This window comes from Pangasianodon hypophthalmus, chromosome 6 (assembly GCF_027358585.1).
Source record: "Pangasianodon hypophthalmus isolate fPanHyp1 chromosome 6, fPanHyp1.pri, whole genome shotgun sequence".
Taxonomy (NCBI): domain Eukaryota; kingdom Metazoa; phylum Chordata; class Actinopteri; order Siluriformes; family Pangasiidae; genus Pangasianodon; species Pangasianodon hypophthalmus.
Window position 1 is genome coordinate 9716654 of NC_069715.1, and position 19148 is coordinate 9735801.

Sequence of the window (19148 nt, forward strand, 5' to 3'; positions counted from 1 at the left end):
TGTGAGAGCATGCAGGTCAGAGGACGTAAAAAAAAAAAAAAAAAAAAAAAGGGAAGAGGAGGATGGGAGGAACAGGCAAAGGAAAAGAGAGGATAGGTTGCAGAGGTACGGCCGCGCCGTGTCCCAAGAGATAGCCTGCTGCCCTACTTCAGAGCAGGTGCCAAGATTTTATACACACACACACACACACACACACACAAGCTCGTTGTCAGAGTGATACTACATTTTGCTTAAGTTTTTAAAAACTCCACCCATAGGCTCAGCAGTGCAGGTGTGAAACAAAAAAGTGAAGACATAATCCAAATTAGATTCTGCTTTCTGTAGACTTTTCACACAAAAAAAAACAGGGCCAGAACAGCAGAAACACCGAGTCCTCTTCAAACACACACCCCACACAAACACATCCTGCAGGCCCTCCAGCTGCTTCCCAGACTGCGGCCCACCTGCAGACAGCCCTTTCCTGTACAGGGTGGATGGCAGGACCTGAGGGTGGTGCGGTCGGTGAAGTGCATCACACCAGGACACTGTACAGTTCCTACACTCAGCTATTTAGTTAAAAAAATAATTCTGGGTGAAAAAAAGGTGAGATGATTATTGACCAGTTTTTACTCCACGCTGTATGTAAGGAATTTAAACACACTGAAACATGCTGTTATAGGAAAATAATCCTAGAACAGCATGTGCTATTGCCACCCTGAAGTGATTATTCTCCAAGTGTTTTATTCCTTTTCTACCACAGCAATCTGCCAATTACAATTTTAAATTTATTAATGAAAGACATGTCATACTTTTGATCAGTTACGTTTGTGGAATGTTCACGAAGCAGTCATTCCCTTACCGGCCTCTCTTTTTTTCATTAGACAAAAATGCAGCATGTCATGAAGAACCAGGAAGTAAAAAGTCCTCTATCCTGAAGATTCTCCTGCGGTGGAAAAACTTACTGACTTCTACAAAGCGCTGACACTGGAGACTCCTTCCAAAATAAACGTCTTGTTTCTATGTTTTTCTTTGTTAAATAACAACGCGATTCTTTAATCTGTTTGTTGTTAGGCTTAGATTATGAGGAGCATCTACCATACAAGTTGTGGTCGAGAATTCGACAGCACTGAGGTATAATATGTAATAATATAAACTTTCCTCTACAAATAACATCAAATTGTAACTACTGAATTAAGCAGGGACGGAAAATCAATTATTATATTCCTTTTATGATCTTGAATGAGTTAAATTAGTTGAAATGCAATCTACTTTAACTGCATCCTCTAATCAGGATCCACAAACTCAAACACTCCTTTTAGCAACCATCAGCTATTGTTAACACCATTACAGCACATTTTCATTGTCTTTCTCAAGGCCCTCCACAGGAACTTGAGTCTAGTGACACAATAAAGAGCCTGACTCCTACACAAAATGTAAAAAAAAAACGACGTCATTAGACCTGAAACACAAACAGGATGTACGCGTGTGTGTGTGTGCATATTTATAGAGTAGATATCAGCATCTATAGCATGTGGTGGGTGGCAGATAATTCCATAAGAGATTACGTCTGCCAGGGCCGAGCTCTGAGAAGATAATCTGTAGTGAAGAATAACCAAAGCTTTAATAAGAGAGGAATCCATTTTAACATTAGGTAAAAATGGGGACAGAGAGAAAGAGCTTTGCTACTTTAAACAAAGGATTCTGAAACGTTTTGAAGTCAGGGAGCCTTTTATTGGAAAATAAACTACACACACCCCAACAGAACCTAATCTAAAAGCTATTCTGGTATTAGCATCATTAGTTACATGTGTATAATAATATTTAGTAATTTATTAGCTCCATAGAGTGCTTATTCATGAACTTTCCACTGACAGATAACATTAGATCCAAGTTGACATTATTTATAGACCTACTTGTCTAAGTTCAGACTGTAACTATAAAAACTGAATACTAAATATAATAACTTTGATAGTGATGGGTTGAAAAACAAAATCCCAGATGCCCTGTCTATGCTCTGTAGACCCCGAACCCCTGCTTTAAACCACATTATTACTATTTAATCCAAATTGTCATAAGACTTCACAGTCTTAGTCTATTTCTCACACACATATGTTACATTCTACACCAGCATGATACATATATTACCCATGAGTCATGCCTCTGTAAATGTAAAAGCAACAGTTATGTGTATGTACTACAGCCTAGAGCATCATATCTGATGGAAACTTGCAGGATTACGGTACATAAAGTAAAAGAATGAAATAACACACACTTGACTATAATTTAGTTGCTGAATTCCACCAGCAGGGTGCAGTCTAGCCTCACTAAACTGTGTCTGAGTGAGCCACAGCATATAAAACAGCAGTAAACAGTAAAAATATATTCTTACCAGTGTTTAGGCTTCCTAAGGTAAATCTTAGTAATTCTACAGGTCTCTCTTTCTGCCCATTCGAAATCTCGGCTCTTCTCTTTTTAACACCACTGTTGAGAAACCACTTCTAGCAACTGGAAGTCACACAACTTCTACTTTTTCATAAAGTCTTCCTGTACATCCTTGAAACTAACGGTAAACATTTTCACTGTCTACCTCTTTGTTCGTTACGCAATCAAGGACGCATTACGGCAGAGGGCTGCTCTTCCTAAATGATGACATTCAGGTAATGATGAATTGGTGCTTGTTATCTTTTAAAAATGTTTGTGTTTGAATGGAAAAAGCACAATAAGACTAAATAGAGAGCGATAATATGGCTGGTCATGTAACATGCTCTATCTTTGATAACACTGAATTAATGTATTCAATTAAAAAAAAATAATAATTTAAACAAACAAACAAACAAACAAACAAACAAATAAATAAATAAAACAGTCCAGGCGGGTGAACAAGCAATAACCAAATTACATACTCAATGCTATAAAAAGATTGCAGGCATGGAACATGAACCTGAATTAAAGATTTTCTGTTTTCTGTCATCTGACAGCATACAGCAGTGACGTAAATATCATCAACTCCATATGGCTGAAATGTCTGCACAGACAGCTTTTGAGCCAGATGACAGGGATGAACAAATATATAAAATATTAATAATAATAATAATAATAAAGATAAAGAATAATATTTAATGTTGTTTTTTCTTCCCAGACAGCATTGTCTTGGACTTTATTTCTTGCTGCATACCAACATCACAAGAACAGGGAATCGCAACGTTTTGAACGTAAGAACACCTACATACCTGTTCACTCCTGCAATTATCCAATCAGACAATAATTCTGCTGCCACACGATTGTCAGACTGGATGAAGGAGCAGGTGCATAAGTGTTCGTGGCCATATAATAACTTTGATAATGGTGGGCTGTGAGTTCCACCACTGGAACAAATTTCAAAATCACACACTCCCTGGTTACAAGTCTTTGAGAAGTACTACACTAGAGGATATGAAAATGCAACTGCCAAGTATTACAAAGTGCTTAGTTTTAACATCAAATTATTATTATTTTTTTTTTACCAGTCATCTAACAGCATTTCTGTAGCTTTCCAAAAGCAGCAAAAGACCAGGAAGAGACCACCAAGCGGAAAATCCTGTAGCCATCATACAGACTGCCCCTTGCATGTGTACCTGTTTTCCTCAAAGCGACTGATGAGGTCAGACACTCTGCCTTTTCCTCCTCCCCCTCCTCCCCCTCCTCCTCCTCCTCCTCCTCCTCCTCCGCCCTCCTCCATCTTGGAGCTAAAGGGTGAGCTCCTGCCCAGCGGCTTACACAGCTCGGTCACCGGAGTCTGGAGGTGTGCTGGTTTAGGAGGCACTATAGTACAGGACCAGAGAAATACACATATTATATAGTTCATTTATACCACTAAAACTTAGAACAGGATTAAAAAGTACCTCTTAACCCAAAATGCTATCTAACACACTACTGTTGTGTCATATTCTATTATCCTTGGGAGCCTTGAACGTGAGAAAAAGAGCTTCAGTCAATTTAGCTCTTATCTGCACTCATCCTGTGCATTTTAAACTCTACTTAAACTGGTTCATTTGTCTGTGAACTTTAAAAACAGGTTAACCATTTCCTATCTTACCTCTGACTAGGTAACACTGTTCAAACACAATTTCTGTTCATGCTTTACCAAACACCAGACACAGCGCTTCAGTTCAAGGACACTGCCTCGCCCTGCTTAGTACGAGATTCAAAGCTTTTTAGCAATCAAGGCCCACTGACATGGCTAATTGGCCACTTTAATGACAGCATTATGTGTCTAGTAATAAGCCCTTAATTAGTGCCTAGTAATGAACCTCAGTTAGCAACCCCATTCCACATCCACTGTTCTCAGAATACATCACTATACTCTTCTACACGGCTTTATATATAGAGCCATAAACAACCAAGACTGAGAAACTTTTCTCATCACACACACTACTCCATCAGTGTTGTGACAATGTTCTACACATAACTGTTTTTAGTTTCTGTTTCAAAAACCCAGTGACTGATTCTAAGCTTTGGACAGAAAAGTAAAGTAATAAAAGATAAACCAAAAGTCTGAGCTTGTAAGCCTCATTTACACGGCAGTTAAGCGCTTTATTTTATTTTTCAACAACTAAGAGCAAAATCAAACATGACAACATTTCATTGTAAATAACTGCCTACAGTGTTCTGTGTGGCCGCAAATCCCACATAAATTGATCACCCTGATGATCACCCCAAGGTTTAAATTAAGAACTAAGGGAGATAGAGCGTTTGGTGTTTCAGAGCTTAGACTCTGGAATGATCTTCCTTTGAGCATAAGATCGGCACACTCTGAGTCAGGTTTTAAGTAACACTTACAAGATGGCTTTCACCTAGCTTATACTGGGTGATGTGCTGTTTTTTGTTTTAAATAGTTCACGCTATGTCTTTCTTTACGGCTGTGTGTTATGTTGTAATGTGCTGTAATGTGTTGTTATTCCCTGCCTATTTGCTTTATTGCTTTTATATGTCGTGTAGCACTATGTGACAACTGTCTAGAATAGCGCTATAAATCCTCCGGTCATATGAACATCTGATTTAAACTGAACTGTCTCTCATTAAGCGAGGAAATACACTAAAAAACCCCACGCCCACCCACACAACCACATAACCAACCACCCACACCCACCCACACACTCCCACACACTCCCACCCACATTCACACTACAGGAAACAGCTGTCCTCTTTGAAAAGTGATTCTGATCACCATTTTTTTTTTTTAACACTCTTGTTGCTACGTGACCTGTGCATCACTGAAAATGTTGTGATTTTTTCCATTCAAGAGCCAAAGAAACTTCATTAACTGTAGTGCTTAACTATTGGTGTATTCACTGTTCAGTGAAGAATAAACAATAACCGAATTATATTGTGAATGCTACAAAACCATCCAGGTATGGAATATACAGCATAAATAAAATACTTAATTTTTCATTTTATTTCTACTTATTGATATGAGATTTCTATATTCCCAGTGCCTGGTCTAGTCTTGCATTTCCAGTATTTTGTCTCTGGTGTATACCATTTATTGACACATGAATAATCTTTATATTATTATGTCTGTAGAACATAATGCTTTTTTTTTTCCTGATGTCATAGCTCAGATAAACTTTGCACGCATTGAACTAAAAGAATAATGTGGTAAAGCATACAGTGTGTGCAGGTCGTGGCTTGTGTTAATGACAGTATCTGTGGGTACATGAGAGTGTGTGTGTATTTTTACCTTGTGGTTTGATACGCTGAGGAAGCTGGCGTCTTGAGCCTTTTCCATTTACTCTTGCCGAGCTTCTGTCACTTGCTCTGCTCCCCTGACGTGGCTTCTCATTTCGACTGGCTCGATCTGCAGGCCTACTGCCAAGATCTGAGAGAGAGACAGAAAGGGATTGGGGAGTAGAGAAAAATTTTGCTTTATTGTCTGCAGGCTCATGAGACAAACTCAGTGGGACAGCAACAATATTAGCGGTGAGAAGTAGTTATCAGATTTATTCATATCCTTAGAAAACTGAATCCCAGTCAACTCTAGGCACCTGACATTCTTCATGATAGTGAGAAAAAATATATATATTTAAAACAAAGAACAGATTCAGTGATTGAATATTTATGAATATTTTCAGCTTAAGAGTATAGGGATGTTTTGTAAGGAATAAAACATGACTGGGCAGGTTGTCGTAGAATAATAATCGACTAGGTGGTGTGACTGTTTGCCTACACCAACATGTCTTGCAACAGCAACAGTGATTTGCCAATTATAATTTTTTTTTAATTATAGAATGACACATTGTACTTTTTCTCTACTCCCTCTCCAATAAAACAAAAATACATTTAAAAAAAATGCAGCTTGTCTTGTTACCGAAAAAGTACAAAAATCCAAGTCCTGTGTCTTAAAACTTTATAATGTAACTATGTAAGTTGTAACTTAAGTTACAAAGCGCCGACACTGGAGACTCCTTCCATAAATGTTATATAAATCAGTATGTGTTTTTTAATTCTGTTTATTGTTAGGCTTAGTTTATATGCAGCGTCTGCCATCCAAGTCCCTATAAATGAAATGTTACTATAGAAACAATAATGTATTAGAACAAGTACATTAATATAGACCTGTGCTCTGCCTCGGAGCTATAACTGCCGTCAGAGCTGCTGTTAGAAAGACATCTTTTGACCAATCAGATTCGAGAATTCTAAAAGCCACTGTGGTATAAATAACTTTAACATAACATTCTTTCAAAAACATTCAAGAACTTTTAAATAATGAATTCATTTATGCAAAAAAAAAAATGGTTTCAAAATAATACACATCAGTGTTTGAGAGGATAAACAGATCTATGAACAGAACATTTTAGATCTGTTATATTCTCAGGTTTTTGCACGTCAAATTACCTCTTCAATTCTTACTACAGGATTTCAGAAGGGTTCACATCCTGGCACTGAAATGGCCATTTCAAAACATCTCAAAACTGTTTCTATGCTGATATGGATGCATGTTTGAGGTCATCATTCAAAGATCCATTTAAGTCCAAAGACCCATTTCCAGACAAAGCCTAAAATGTCCTGATACTTAGTAGAAATCTTCACAAGTGCTCCAACATGGTTCTTGAGAATGATCCAGCATCATATCTTACAGTAGCTATGGTTACTTTTCCTTACTGTCTTACTACTATACTCTTGCACAGCGTCTTCTTTTTAGCCATGCTAAATATTCTGTTCTCATGATTCTCTGTAGATTGTGGAGTTTTGTTTTTTTTTCCCCAGGAAGTGATACTTATTGGAATTTTTCCATGCAAATTATTAAGGAGGTGGAGTCTAATAGCTTATTCTTAAACGTCAAGAATCTACTACAGTGTGACACTCTAACCCTGCGCTTCACTTCGTCTAAATCTTTCTCAAAAGGCGGAACATAAACCAGTTAATAACTGCTCAGAGATTACACCTTCGCTGAAAATGTCCTTTTTGTTATTTTAGGTTTTGAGGAAAGACAGAAGTGGGTTGAGAATGTGCCATGCCTTTTCTAACTGCATATGCTCAGACATGTACCAGCAAAGGACATGGGACAAACACAAACAGGTCCCACACCATTCCTCAGTAATTAGGTGCTGATTCATGACTGCTTTATTCTGTAAGAATGGTGTGAAAATGTTTCTAGGATCCTTACTTGGTCTCCCACTAGCACATACCTCAAGATGTACAACAAGTTACAAAGGTTATAGTTGAGGTTATGGACAGGGTTAGCATTTGTATTATTTCTTACTAATTTATTTATATGAAATCAAACAAAATCCAGCCATCACCCATGAAAATTCATACAAATTTCATATCATATGATCTAATTGGTTTTGTACGTGTACCGGTGAAACAAAGCATTTATATTGTTAAAGCATGAGTCTGATATGTATCATGATCATCTGAAAAGTGACCTTGAAACTGGCTGTGACTCAAACTTGAAGTCCTGTCAAGCATCAGACTTGCTAGACTTCTCATATCTGACAAAATGATCTGAAAAGTAACCCTGAAAGTGACTGAGGCGTGGTGTCACATACCGCGTTCCTCTCTGAAAATCAAGTGACAAGTCATCTGATATATTCACGCTTATATGGACACAAATGTGAAGGCGTTGTTGCTTCCTTAAATTTCTGTTGGGTCAGGAATATATAAAATTTAAAAAGAGCCAAAAAGCCTCCCCCCCTTTTCTTTTTTAAATCACTCGCTGACACCAAGATCATAGTGATAGTGGGAGACATCTTGTGATTCTCATGAAAGATTCCATAAGTGTAAAGCTTTTGCAATGTTTTCCAAGCCTGTCTTCGGTTTTGCAGTCAACATGGTACAGGGAGCCTGGAGAGATCAAAAATGTGGACTGAATTTAGGGCTCTGAGGACTGAGCTGGGAAACCAGCGGACTAAAGAATGTAAATAGCTCTTATCTTTCTAATCACGGAACGGTTAGTGGAAAATAGCACATAGTCACAGAGCTATTTTTATTGCTACTTTTCTCACAAAAAAAAAAAAAAAAAAAAAAATACAGATGTCCCACGCTTCATGCCAAAACAGGCTCCTACGTATTTGTGTCTAATGGAAAAAAATGTGATTAAGTACTGAGGCTGGTCTCAGTGTTTGATAATCGACTGTGTTTGTATCTGTGTTAGCATGTGCTAGGAAAATCAGTGGATAGTAAAACCATCTCTATGCCATAGAGATGTCTAGAAATAAAGCATGTAACTGTTTACCCAGTACAAAAACACCGCTCTATTGCATTCTCGAACTTTTCTTCTCCATTGCACATGGTACTGCTAACAGGTCAAGGACATTTTTCATGGCATGAAAGATGGTGCTGAGTCTGCTGCAAACACATTAGGAGATTGTGGTAGAGAGCAATGAATGACACTTTAATGTCGGCTTGATTCTTTCATCATCAAGCTGGATTTTATTTATTAGACGAACAATGAAACATCGCAAAAGATAAGTAATGAAACACTGTTGCAGGGAAAAAAGGGAGAAAAAACCCCCCAAAAAACAGTGAGCTGGTGCGATATGGCCCTGATGCGAAGCTTATACCATAGCAATCTGACAACAACTACACATTTTTTTATTAGAATAACAGCATATTTTTTGTCCGTTTGTAGCTACATTTAATGTCACAGCTATACAAGCTAGATTATCACGTACATTTTAACAGCCTCGACCAGCCTCTCTTTCTCTCTCTCAAAGCTTATAAGACATATTAATAATAAACTGCAAAATGCAAACACATCTGGAAAACTAAAGGAAGAGCTTTACCTCTGACTGTTACATGGCACTATTGCTGGAGTATGAAGGTTAAATAACCTCGTTATAGAAAGATTCACAAATGAAATGATTAGTAACTAACAGAAATGTTTTTCTTTGCTAAATAACAATACTGTGTTTATTGTTAGGCTCAAATTATGTGGCGCATCCACTATCCTGCATAAACCTTGCAGCCGGAGATACTGTCAGAGCCGCGCGGTTATAGGAAATGAATCATTCCTAATCAATCATTCCATCTGATCATTCAGAAGGTGTTGAAAATTCAATACCAATCACTATAACTGGCATTTGGAAATGGATCATGCACTTCTGTGTCAAACGACAAGTGCAGACCAATACTGAGATTATGATCAGTATCACAGCCACTGCTAATTGTGCATTCCTCTTTATGAGAAATACGGCTCAAAAAAAACAAACAAAATTTTTACAGAGTGCTGAGGCTGTATGCTCTCAAATGCTACTTTCACAAAAAAAATTACTTCCTCTTATCATTTGCAAGTGATGCATAGCGACTGACGCATAGCATCAATGCCTTCTATTCACTCACACAGTAAATACCTTCTAGTCTGCAACACAGTCAGTCCATCAAGACAAAAATGCAACTCTCGCCATCCAGACGTCTTTACTGATGTGTATGTGCATGAAGTGTATGGATACAAAAGTTTTCATGGACTATTCAAGCAAATAATCCTTACAACCCCCAGTGTTTCCTCTAGCATTCTTCCTCATTCTTCTCATTGTCTGATAGTGTAAAATGTAACGGTTGCAGAGACTGATGAGAGTGCAATTGTGATTTTGTGTGTGTGTGTGTGTGTGTGTGTGTGTATGTGTGTGTGTGTCTATGAGGGTAAACGTCAAATCATGGCCTTGCTTCTGACTGTGTTGCCATAGCAACCCACTCCTGTCTTTCCTCAGTCTGGGAATGTGCAGGTGAAACGTGCTCGGAGGAACAGTGAAAAGAAAAGAAAAAAAAAAAAAACGGACATAGCTTAGTTTCATTCTATGTGCACTGTTGCTATTCCCCTTTGCTACAGTTCTGTTGTGAGGTGTACTTCTCCTCACTTCTACTGGACCTCTTCCCCTGATTGGCTGTCGTGCTATCATACTACGTATCATACGTGCTGTCGCTTTCGTATGGTCTGAGGGGGCAACCAGACCGCCTTCAATACCTTGAGTACTTCTTTAAAATGAAACATTCAGAGTTGTGAAAACATGGTCAAGAGTTGCCTTAGTGTCTGACTTATGGGGGAATTGAAAATCCACCTGCACCAGGAAGAAAATCTATTATTTGAGGTTAGCATTTCCTGGATTAAAAACTAACCCTCCTTAATCAGGAAATAAATAACTGCCTTCACCTGTGAAACATAAGCAGGACCACTGTCACACTGTAACATGTGTTTGTTTTTTGTTTTTTTTTCTATTATCAGCTATGAGGAAACTTTTACTATTGATAGCTGTGGTAGAGGGAAGCCTATTTAACTAGAGCAAGTGGAACAAAAGTAACACCCTAACAAGCGTGGGACAGATCACGACACCTACTCTGTCTTTGTGAAAAAGGAAATGACCACAAGACTGAACAGAATGCAGAACTGTCAGATGCAGTCAACAAATCTTGCAAGTACGAAACAAAGACCTTCAAGAAGAGGGTTTTAGAGTCAAAGGCAAACGAGGAACTGTAGTGGCTATACACTGATGAACAGCCAGATATCTAACCATGCAGTGAGGCCCAAGATAGTTTGAGCTAGACGAACAAGACAAAATAGACAGGAAAAAAAAAAAAGGGGACAAGCATAGCTTTCCAACAAAGCACATGCCGAAACGAACATTTTTTTTCCGCCAGTCAGTTCTCACATCCACTGGATGCATGCATTCTTAGAAAGAACCACTCATTAGCTCAACATATGAAAGTGTAATATTTAAAGAGAATAGAGAAATCATAGACATAATCATCAGAGAATCACTGTAATTACACAAAAATATCCTCGATCCTGCAATTCCTATTAAAGTAGATAGAATACGGTGTAGGTTTGTGTAGAGTTTGTACTAAGACTTCAGTACTCCTTTCAATTTGCTCCATGATATTAAGTGGAACTCCAGAGAAAGAGGAAAGGCAATCAACACAGAGGTCAGAGTAAACTCACCTCTGAGCAGACAATGATACGATCCAAAAAATAGGGCTTTGGAGAACAGCAATTGTCACACAAGCCTTCCTGTCCCTGTGTAGACTGCACTCTGACTGAAGTAAAAGAGGCAAAAAAAAAAAAAAAAAAAAAAAAAGGCCACTGAAGAAAAGCTCCTCCTTCAGTGAGGTGTGTGTCTTGCAATCATTGCTGGTGTGAAGCCTCATAATGCTGATGATCCACCAAAACCTGTTTATTTCTACAACAGGTAAGTTACAAAATCTGATAAAAACCACACAGTTGATTATACATACTGAATATTGTTGCCATTGGTTTCAGGAGAAAAATACACACAACTATTAGCTATAACATGTCAGCCCATATATAAAAAAAAATAAATAAAATAAAATTTTATTTTCACATTTCTGTATTGACTACCCCCATTTTTTGCTGCTACTGTACTTCGATGTTAAAAACTACAAAGTTAAAAACATTGTATTTAATTTCTTGTCACTTCTATACTCTCTACCTGGCCGCTACCCCAATAAGTGCTATGTCCATATATGGTATAAGCTTATCTGCTGAATACTATGTCATAGTATGTCATGTTTATATTCACAGTGTTTCTTTATTATATTGTTATCCTTTGCACTAATGTTATATCTGTCACGTTCATACTAGAACTGTGTACTGGTCGGCGCTGCACTCTCTCTTACTGCATCTATTGTCCTGTTTTACTAGCTATTGTACTGTCACACGTTTGCACGTGCACTTTATGTAGTAATGTTTAGTCTCATGTAGTTCTGTGTTGTTTTACGTAGCACCGTGGTCCTGGAGGAACGTTGTTTCGTTTCACTGTGTACTATGAAACGTGACAATAAAGCCGCTTGACTTGACAGAGGCATGATCTGTCATGAAATAGGAGCAGTCACAGAGAGGTTGTTTGTCATGTACTGATTTCAGTTGGAATTAGGTTAGGGGTTAAAAAAAAAAAAAAAAAAAAAAAAAAAAAAAAAAGAGCTTTTGACTTTGCTACCATACGAAGTAGGTAACTCATTTTAATACAAACCTATACAGGGACTTTATTAGGAACACATTCATGCAATTATCTAATCAGCCAATCATGAAACTATTATTTTCTCTTGTGGACTATATGTAAACATCTTTTATGTGAAGCACTATCTTATTCAGGTCAGCACTAAATAAACAATAACATACGTTTTGTATAATCCCTCTTATTTTGGTAAAATAATTTACATTTTGCAGATTCTGAAAGGGGGATGTAAACTTTTGAGCTCAACTGTAGAGGTCCAGAGCTTCAGGTAGTGTTCAAATCAAACATCAAAATGGAGGAAAAAAAAAAAAAAAGTGATCTCAGTGACTCCGATCATGGCATTATTGTTGGTGCCAGATGGGCTGGTTTGAGTATTTCAGAAACTGCTGGTCTCCTGGGAATTTCACTCACAGTTGCCTCTAGAGTTTAAAAAGAATTGTATGAAAAACATACAACATCCAGTGAGTGAGAGTTCTGTGGGCAGAAATGCCTTGTTGATGAGAGAGGTCAGAGGAGAATGGCCAGACTGTTTACAGCTGACAGGAAGGCCACTGTAACTCAAGTAATTACTCTTTACATCTATAGTGAACAGAAAAACATCTCCGAATGCACAATATGTCAAAAAATTGAAGTGTATGGATACAACAGCAGAAGACTACATTGAGTTCCACTCCTGTCAGCCAAGAACAGGAATGTTGAACAAATATATATCTTCTCTGAGGTGTATTGCGATATTTTCATTTAATATTCATTGTGAGCTCTACCTCTTCCTACACACTAGACAGCAGCACCAGAGTTGGTAGCATACAGAGCATGAAGTTTGCGAGTGAGAGCCCTAACGGTCTCGAAGCATGCTTACTTAATAGTCCAAAAAGGTAAGCTAATCAGGAGGAAGCATCATGGCACATGAGTCAAACACAAGGCCTGCACCCTCGTTTCATTCGGCCCGTGCGAAAAAAATAACACTCAAAACGCTGAAAATATACTTACAGTTTATTTTCAATATTTACAAATTACACCACTACTGCAGGCTCCAACTGGCACAGCTACGTTTAAGTTTGAGATGTCAGTCATGTTTATTCCCGTTTCTGTGATTGGCAGCTGGTTATGAGGTTCCACCCCTTTGAGAGGTCTAACAATCATTATAAGGTAAAGCCATGCGTACAGGTGGAGCAAACGAAGATCGCACTGCTCAATAAGTGCAGAAACACACCCACCCACACCACCCACTCCCAGTGAAGCCGTGCATCTGGGCAGGACTCAAACGACATATTAAAAGCCTGTTGTCCAATAAGCGTTAATCTTTCGTCTCATTGAAACACTGTGTACACAAACCTGTAATAAACAAATGTTTTGGTTGACATTTTGATCTGATTTGCATTAATCTAATTTTAATAGGTAGGACTTTAGGTTTGTTGTGTTTCTGTTCTTATTTTGAGTGCCTACAACTGGTTAACAGCAAAACCCCCACCTGTGCACAAATCTAGCCATGCAAACATCCCATATTACCACTTATGACCAAACTGTGTGATCATGGTTCAGATTATATGTGTATATATATATATGTTTACACGCACACACATGCACACACACGCGCACACACATACAGCATGCTGAAGTAAAAAGTAGCACTAAAAAAAGTAGCACAAACTTTCACCACAAACTTGCCATATGAACAGTATCTACAACAACGACTTGGCTAATTTAACATGTACTAATGGTATGTCAGTGATGTTGATAACACTTGTCTACTGCTCAGGAAACCTGAGCTCTATAATTAAAACTGAGCACTGACACTTACATATGCACTTCTATTCACTCATTTCCTTCATGAAGATCTTACTCTTAGTGATTGCTATGACGCTTAAATAACCACCTGTACCACTCAAATGTCTGAACCACAAATATCACAAAATCTACCTTTGAGTTGAACATTATAGGTTGTATAAAATGCCACAAAACAGAATTCATATGATACATGCATGTGCTTGTGTGTGCAGTCCATTCTGCACTTGCATTTTCAGTATGACTAAGAACAAGGAAGTGAGTGATCTACTAGTCATTACCCAGAGACAGACTTTAGATCTCTGTAAGACACCAGTGTGAGAGTTACAGGATGATGGACCAGTTTGACAAAATAAAACAGAAATAAAAGAATGAATTATTTTATTTCTAAATGATGGAGTTAAATAAGAAAAACAAACATACAGAAAACTGAGATAATTTTCATATTAGCTTAGTTATTATTCTGGTTTTATTTAATCTCTATTCATTTCCCTTATTATTTTTGTGTTTCTTGGTCCTTATCATAATGGACGAGTTGTCAATTTAATGTCAATCAAATATGTCACATCTGTTTATTCTCACTGGCTGATGAACATTACACTGCATAGATCAACTGTACACATGAATGTACTAGTAACTAATTTAAATACAAATGTCACCCAAAACATTTGCTAACCCTTTCGCCAACAGTATTTTCTAACAAATTTAGACGGTTCTATTTCCCAAAGTCTAAACAAATAAGTCATTTAAACAACAGCGACCCAATCCAGGGTAAATGCCACGTGCAGTGCCGTGTGAGCACTCAGTGCATTCCCTTTGTCACCAACATGGCCTTTTCTTTATCCCACGAGCTTCATATCTGACTGCCTACGTTCTGTTGGGTCCCGCAGGATCCCAGTCCCGATGTTCACTTCTAGTATGGGTTGCATTATGCTTTATCATAAACAAAAGCCACTGACAGAATACCACTAATCTAATTCACACATCCTTCACTTCACACCTGATCTAATCTTAGTAAAACTTGGCAATAAAACTACAAAACTTCAACCAACAAGCGATACCCTTTCAGAGACTTTTAGATTAGAGGTTTCCAACCTTTTACAGCCCTATGTATGTCATTGCAGTAGACTGATATCATGCCTAGACTATACAAAAAGCATCATATGGTCTTATGTAGCCTAAAAATACTTAACATTAAAAAATGTATCAGTATTATCAAAAATACACAGGAGCATAAGGTGCTGTGAATTGGGTGCTCACAAAGGTATTCACCAGCATGGAGCAGTGAGGCGAGTGTGTAAAATGATTGTCACATATGAGAGCACTTCAGTTCTGCGAGCACTGAGCACTATAAACTACTATAATACTATATACTATACTATAACTACTGTTAGTTCATGACTTAGTTCTCTGCTCTCTGACAAAGAAGAAAAAACTAAGTAGTTCACAGCTGCTTGGCTACTTTATTCGCTTGGTACCAAACCCATGTATAACACTGCCAAACTGACTCTTCTGTCAGACTGCTTTGGGAATGCAGTGGGAATGCAGCCGGAATGCAGTTTGGGAACGCTATTAAAATCTGGTAATAGAAATGAAACCAGCATGACCTTATCTGACACTACGCTTTCCCACCAGTTCTATTTCCATACCAAATCAACTTACACTTTATTTGGACAGTCCACTATAGACACTTCTTTGACCAGCCTATTGACTGATTCTAAACAACACTGTAACAATTTATGGTTGTTAAAGTTTAGATAAACTGTAGAATATCAAATTGTCTCTTTCTATTTGGATAGTGCTATTTATAACTCTTGATGTTTAACAGATCATCCCTAGACCATAAACTTGCCCTTATCCCTATCAAATTTCAATTTCACTTCATGTGGACTCTACTGATTCTTTATATGATGTTGCTAAAAGACAGATAAACATCCTTTGACATCGTTGGGCATCAGCTGATGACAGTTCATGACAGTTTAGAGTCTCTGAAGTGGACTATCCAGAGACTGTTTTACCGAATACACAATATATGGTTTGTTCATGTTATTGCAATGCTGGCATTTGCAATGTTGATATTTCAGAAGTGTGCAATATAAAATGAGCTACAACGAATGTTTAAATGTTTTATGTTGTGAGCATCAGGAATAATTTTAGACTCTCGTGATGAGTGTGTTTGTTGGAAGGTGGAAGAATGAATTAGATCAAGGGTGTCAAATTCATTTTTGGTACTGGGTGACCTCATACTTATGCTGCACTCGACTTACCTTGGAAGCGGGAAGTCAGAACTCAGAATTACATCATTTTTGACCTCCCTGTGTTTGAGCTACAAAGTGGGGTAAATAAGAGAGGTATATTTACCTCCTCTAAACAGCGAACTGCATAGTCAGTGATCTAGATTTAACAAGCAAATACGTCTGTATGTTGATTGTAAAGCAAATACTTATATACACTCATATAAATATATCTTATATATAACTCATTTAAAAGTAATGACGTGCTACTTTGTTTACTGCTGATGCTTGAGCAGCCATGTTGATTTGACATCACTTGCTGAACTCGGCGTAGAGGAGACCATCCTGAGTTTCCAAGTAGGAATTAGGAGTTGAGTGGCGTTTTCTTAGTTTTTTCTCTTAGTCAGAGGTCGGCATTAAGACCTTTTTCAATCGAATGCAGCATTAGTCCAAGGTCAGCTGGGGCTTACCAAAAAAATCAGTTTCGTTCCAAATTTTATGTGTGTGTGTGTGTGTGTGTGTGTGTATACAAAGCCTTGCATAAGTTTTCACCCCCCTTGAGCTTCCCCACATCTTGTAGTGTTACAACCTGGAGCTAAAATGGCTCATTTGGGATTATATGTCATGATTCTACACAAAATAGGCAATAATATTGAAGATGGGGAGGGAAAATCAATATAGTTTGCAAAATTGTTTACAAATTAAAAAAAAAAACATAAGTTGTGATTGCATAAGTATTCACCCCATTACTGTGAAACCCCCAAAAATAGTTCTTACGGAAAGCAACATGGTAACAGAGGCAAATTCTTAACTTACTAATGAAGAATTAGCATATTTTGAGTTTATGGCCCTGAGTTATGGCCTACAGTTTGCCCCCTATTGGGCCACCCCCTTTTTTCTCCCCAAATCTGCCAATTCAATTGTGGTCCACAAGATAATTTAAATTCAGCCCTGATTAAGATGATTTGGCAAATGTGACAGGAATGTACGGAACACGCCTGTGTAATGTGAAAAGCATCTTCAGTATTTGACCTGAATATGTAATGTGTCTTGCTACCAGTAACCTTCTGCATACACAGTGTATGTTATATAAACTAGAGTACATTCTTTACAAGGGCATCACACTGTGATGTGATACAAACTGAATAAATCACTTTGGAGTCATCGACAGAGGAAGTTCACATTCAATGCAAGGCTATAAAGCACTCGTGAGTCACATATCAGAATGCAAATACAAACTCTTCAGTGAGCATGTGACAGCTGTATGGAACAGGCCAAACATCTCTTTTCAGTCAGCGATTCGAGCTTGCTTATAGATTAAAACAGCTGAAGTACATAAATGAGCTGCTATCTATAGTAAAAAAACGTTTAGCATGAAGTTGGTTTAGTGTCGGGAATCTCAAATCACCTTGTGATTCAATTAGATTTCGATTCAGGGTGCCAGAACATACTATCATCAAACACTTGGCTTAATGTAATGGTTCTTCATGAGAAAATGTTTGCTACTACTGACATTTTCAGTAAGAAATTAAATATAATAAAACAAAATAATTATTTAATATAAGTTTATGTAAAAGAATGATTTGCAGACCTGCCAATCCCGAAGAGGAATAATTCATAGTCGTGCTGGAGATTTGGGGGTTCTAGTCCTTTTACAAGTCTAAGTTAGATACTGGAGTGTGAGTATACACAGGGTTTTACGGTAATCACCAGGTGGAACCACCTGCCTCTCTTTTGTGCTAGTTAAGTTGTAGACAAAAGTTTACATGCCCACTTTCCCTCTTTAATTAATAAGAAGTGTGCATGTAAACTTTTGTAGCGTCTGCATCTTACCCTAAAACTAGAACTCCCCCTACCCCCACCCCTCAAGCGCCTGATGGTTACTGTAACACTCTGTATATTTGTCATTTTTGTATATTTTATTTTATCAATACTATTAAAATTAATATTTAAAAAAGTGTTGTTTCTGATCAATTTTTAACCAAAAATTTTCTGTGGCACCACTAAAAATGATAGTTATGCTATTGTTAGCCAAGTCAAACATACTGCACATTGATAGATTTCATTAAATATTAATGAACTGAAAACAATCTCTCCATTTACTCTCCAAAACCAAGGCCACCACATCTTTCAGGCGAGAAAATCGAGACGAGCCAAACATTACTAATGTGAGACGGGGGGGGGACATCAACGGGACAGTTCAAAACACCTCCTTAACTGTCAGCCATTCCAGATTCATCTGTTGACTGGCTCATCTTTTTATTAGCAGGAAAAAAGAAGACTCTTTTGGCATAATTTTGAGTGATAACTCACAGCGGTGTGGTCTGATGTTAAAATGCAGAGCTTCTATGCAAAATGGGTTTGTTCATGGATGCAGATTCTTTCTAAAGAAAATCAAGTATTTTATTTACGACATTTTTAAAATGCTTTGTAATAAACACTTCATGGAGAGGTATTAATAAGAAAGGAGAAAGATGAGAGAGACAGAAGCATTAGATGTTTACCTTGTGCCTCAGCAATCTTCACTCCCACACAAGCCTCCTCTTCATCAAGGGATTTGGAGGGGAAGCAGCTCGCCTTGCTTGCTTTCTCTGTAACAGACATCGAATCTGATTTAATCTGATCTAATTACTAATCTGTTATTCCCAGAACCTGAAAGAAAATAAGGAACTTCAGTACATTACAATTTGGTGGTTATTTC

General features: G+C 37.7%; 1 protein-coding gene across 12 annotated transcripts in view; it reads right to left on the minus strand.

Moving 5' to 3' along the window:
• Window positions 1-19148, minus strand: part of fgd4a (FYVE, RhoGEF and PH domain containing 4a) — a 66776-nt gene that overhangs the window by 16118 nt on the left and 31510 nt on the right. For 7 of the 12 annotated variants that reach the window (XM_026927082.3, XM_026927085.3, XM_026927086.3 and 4 more), the window contains exons 2-4: window positions 18952-19038; window positions 5699-5836; window positions 3594-3780 (exon numbers count right to left, since the gene is read on the minus strand). In XM_026927082.3, coding sequence (XP_026782883.3) covers window positions 3594-3780; window positions 5699-5836; window positions 18952-19038 — 412 coding nt within the window. Of the gene's footprint in view, window positions 1-2368; window positions 3574-3593; window positions 3781-5698; window positions 5837-11395; window positions 11506-18951; window positions 19039-19148 lie in introns of those variants that run through there. The other 5 variants (XM_053235108.1, XM_053235111.1, XM_053235110.1 and 2 more) reach the window with 4 other exon arrangements.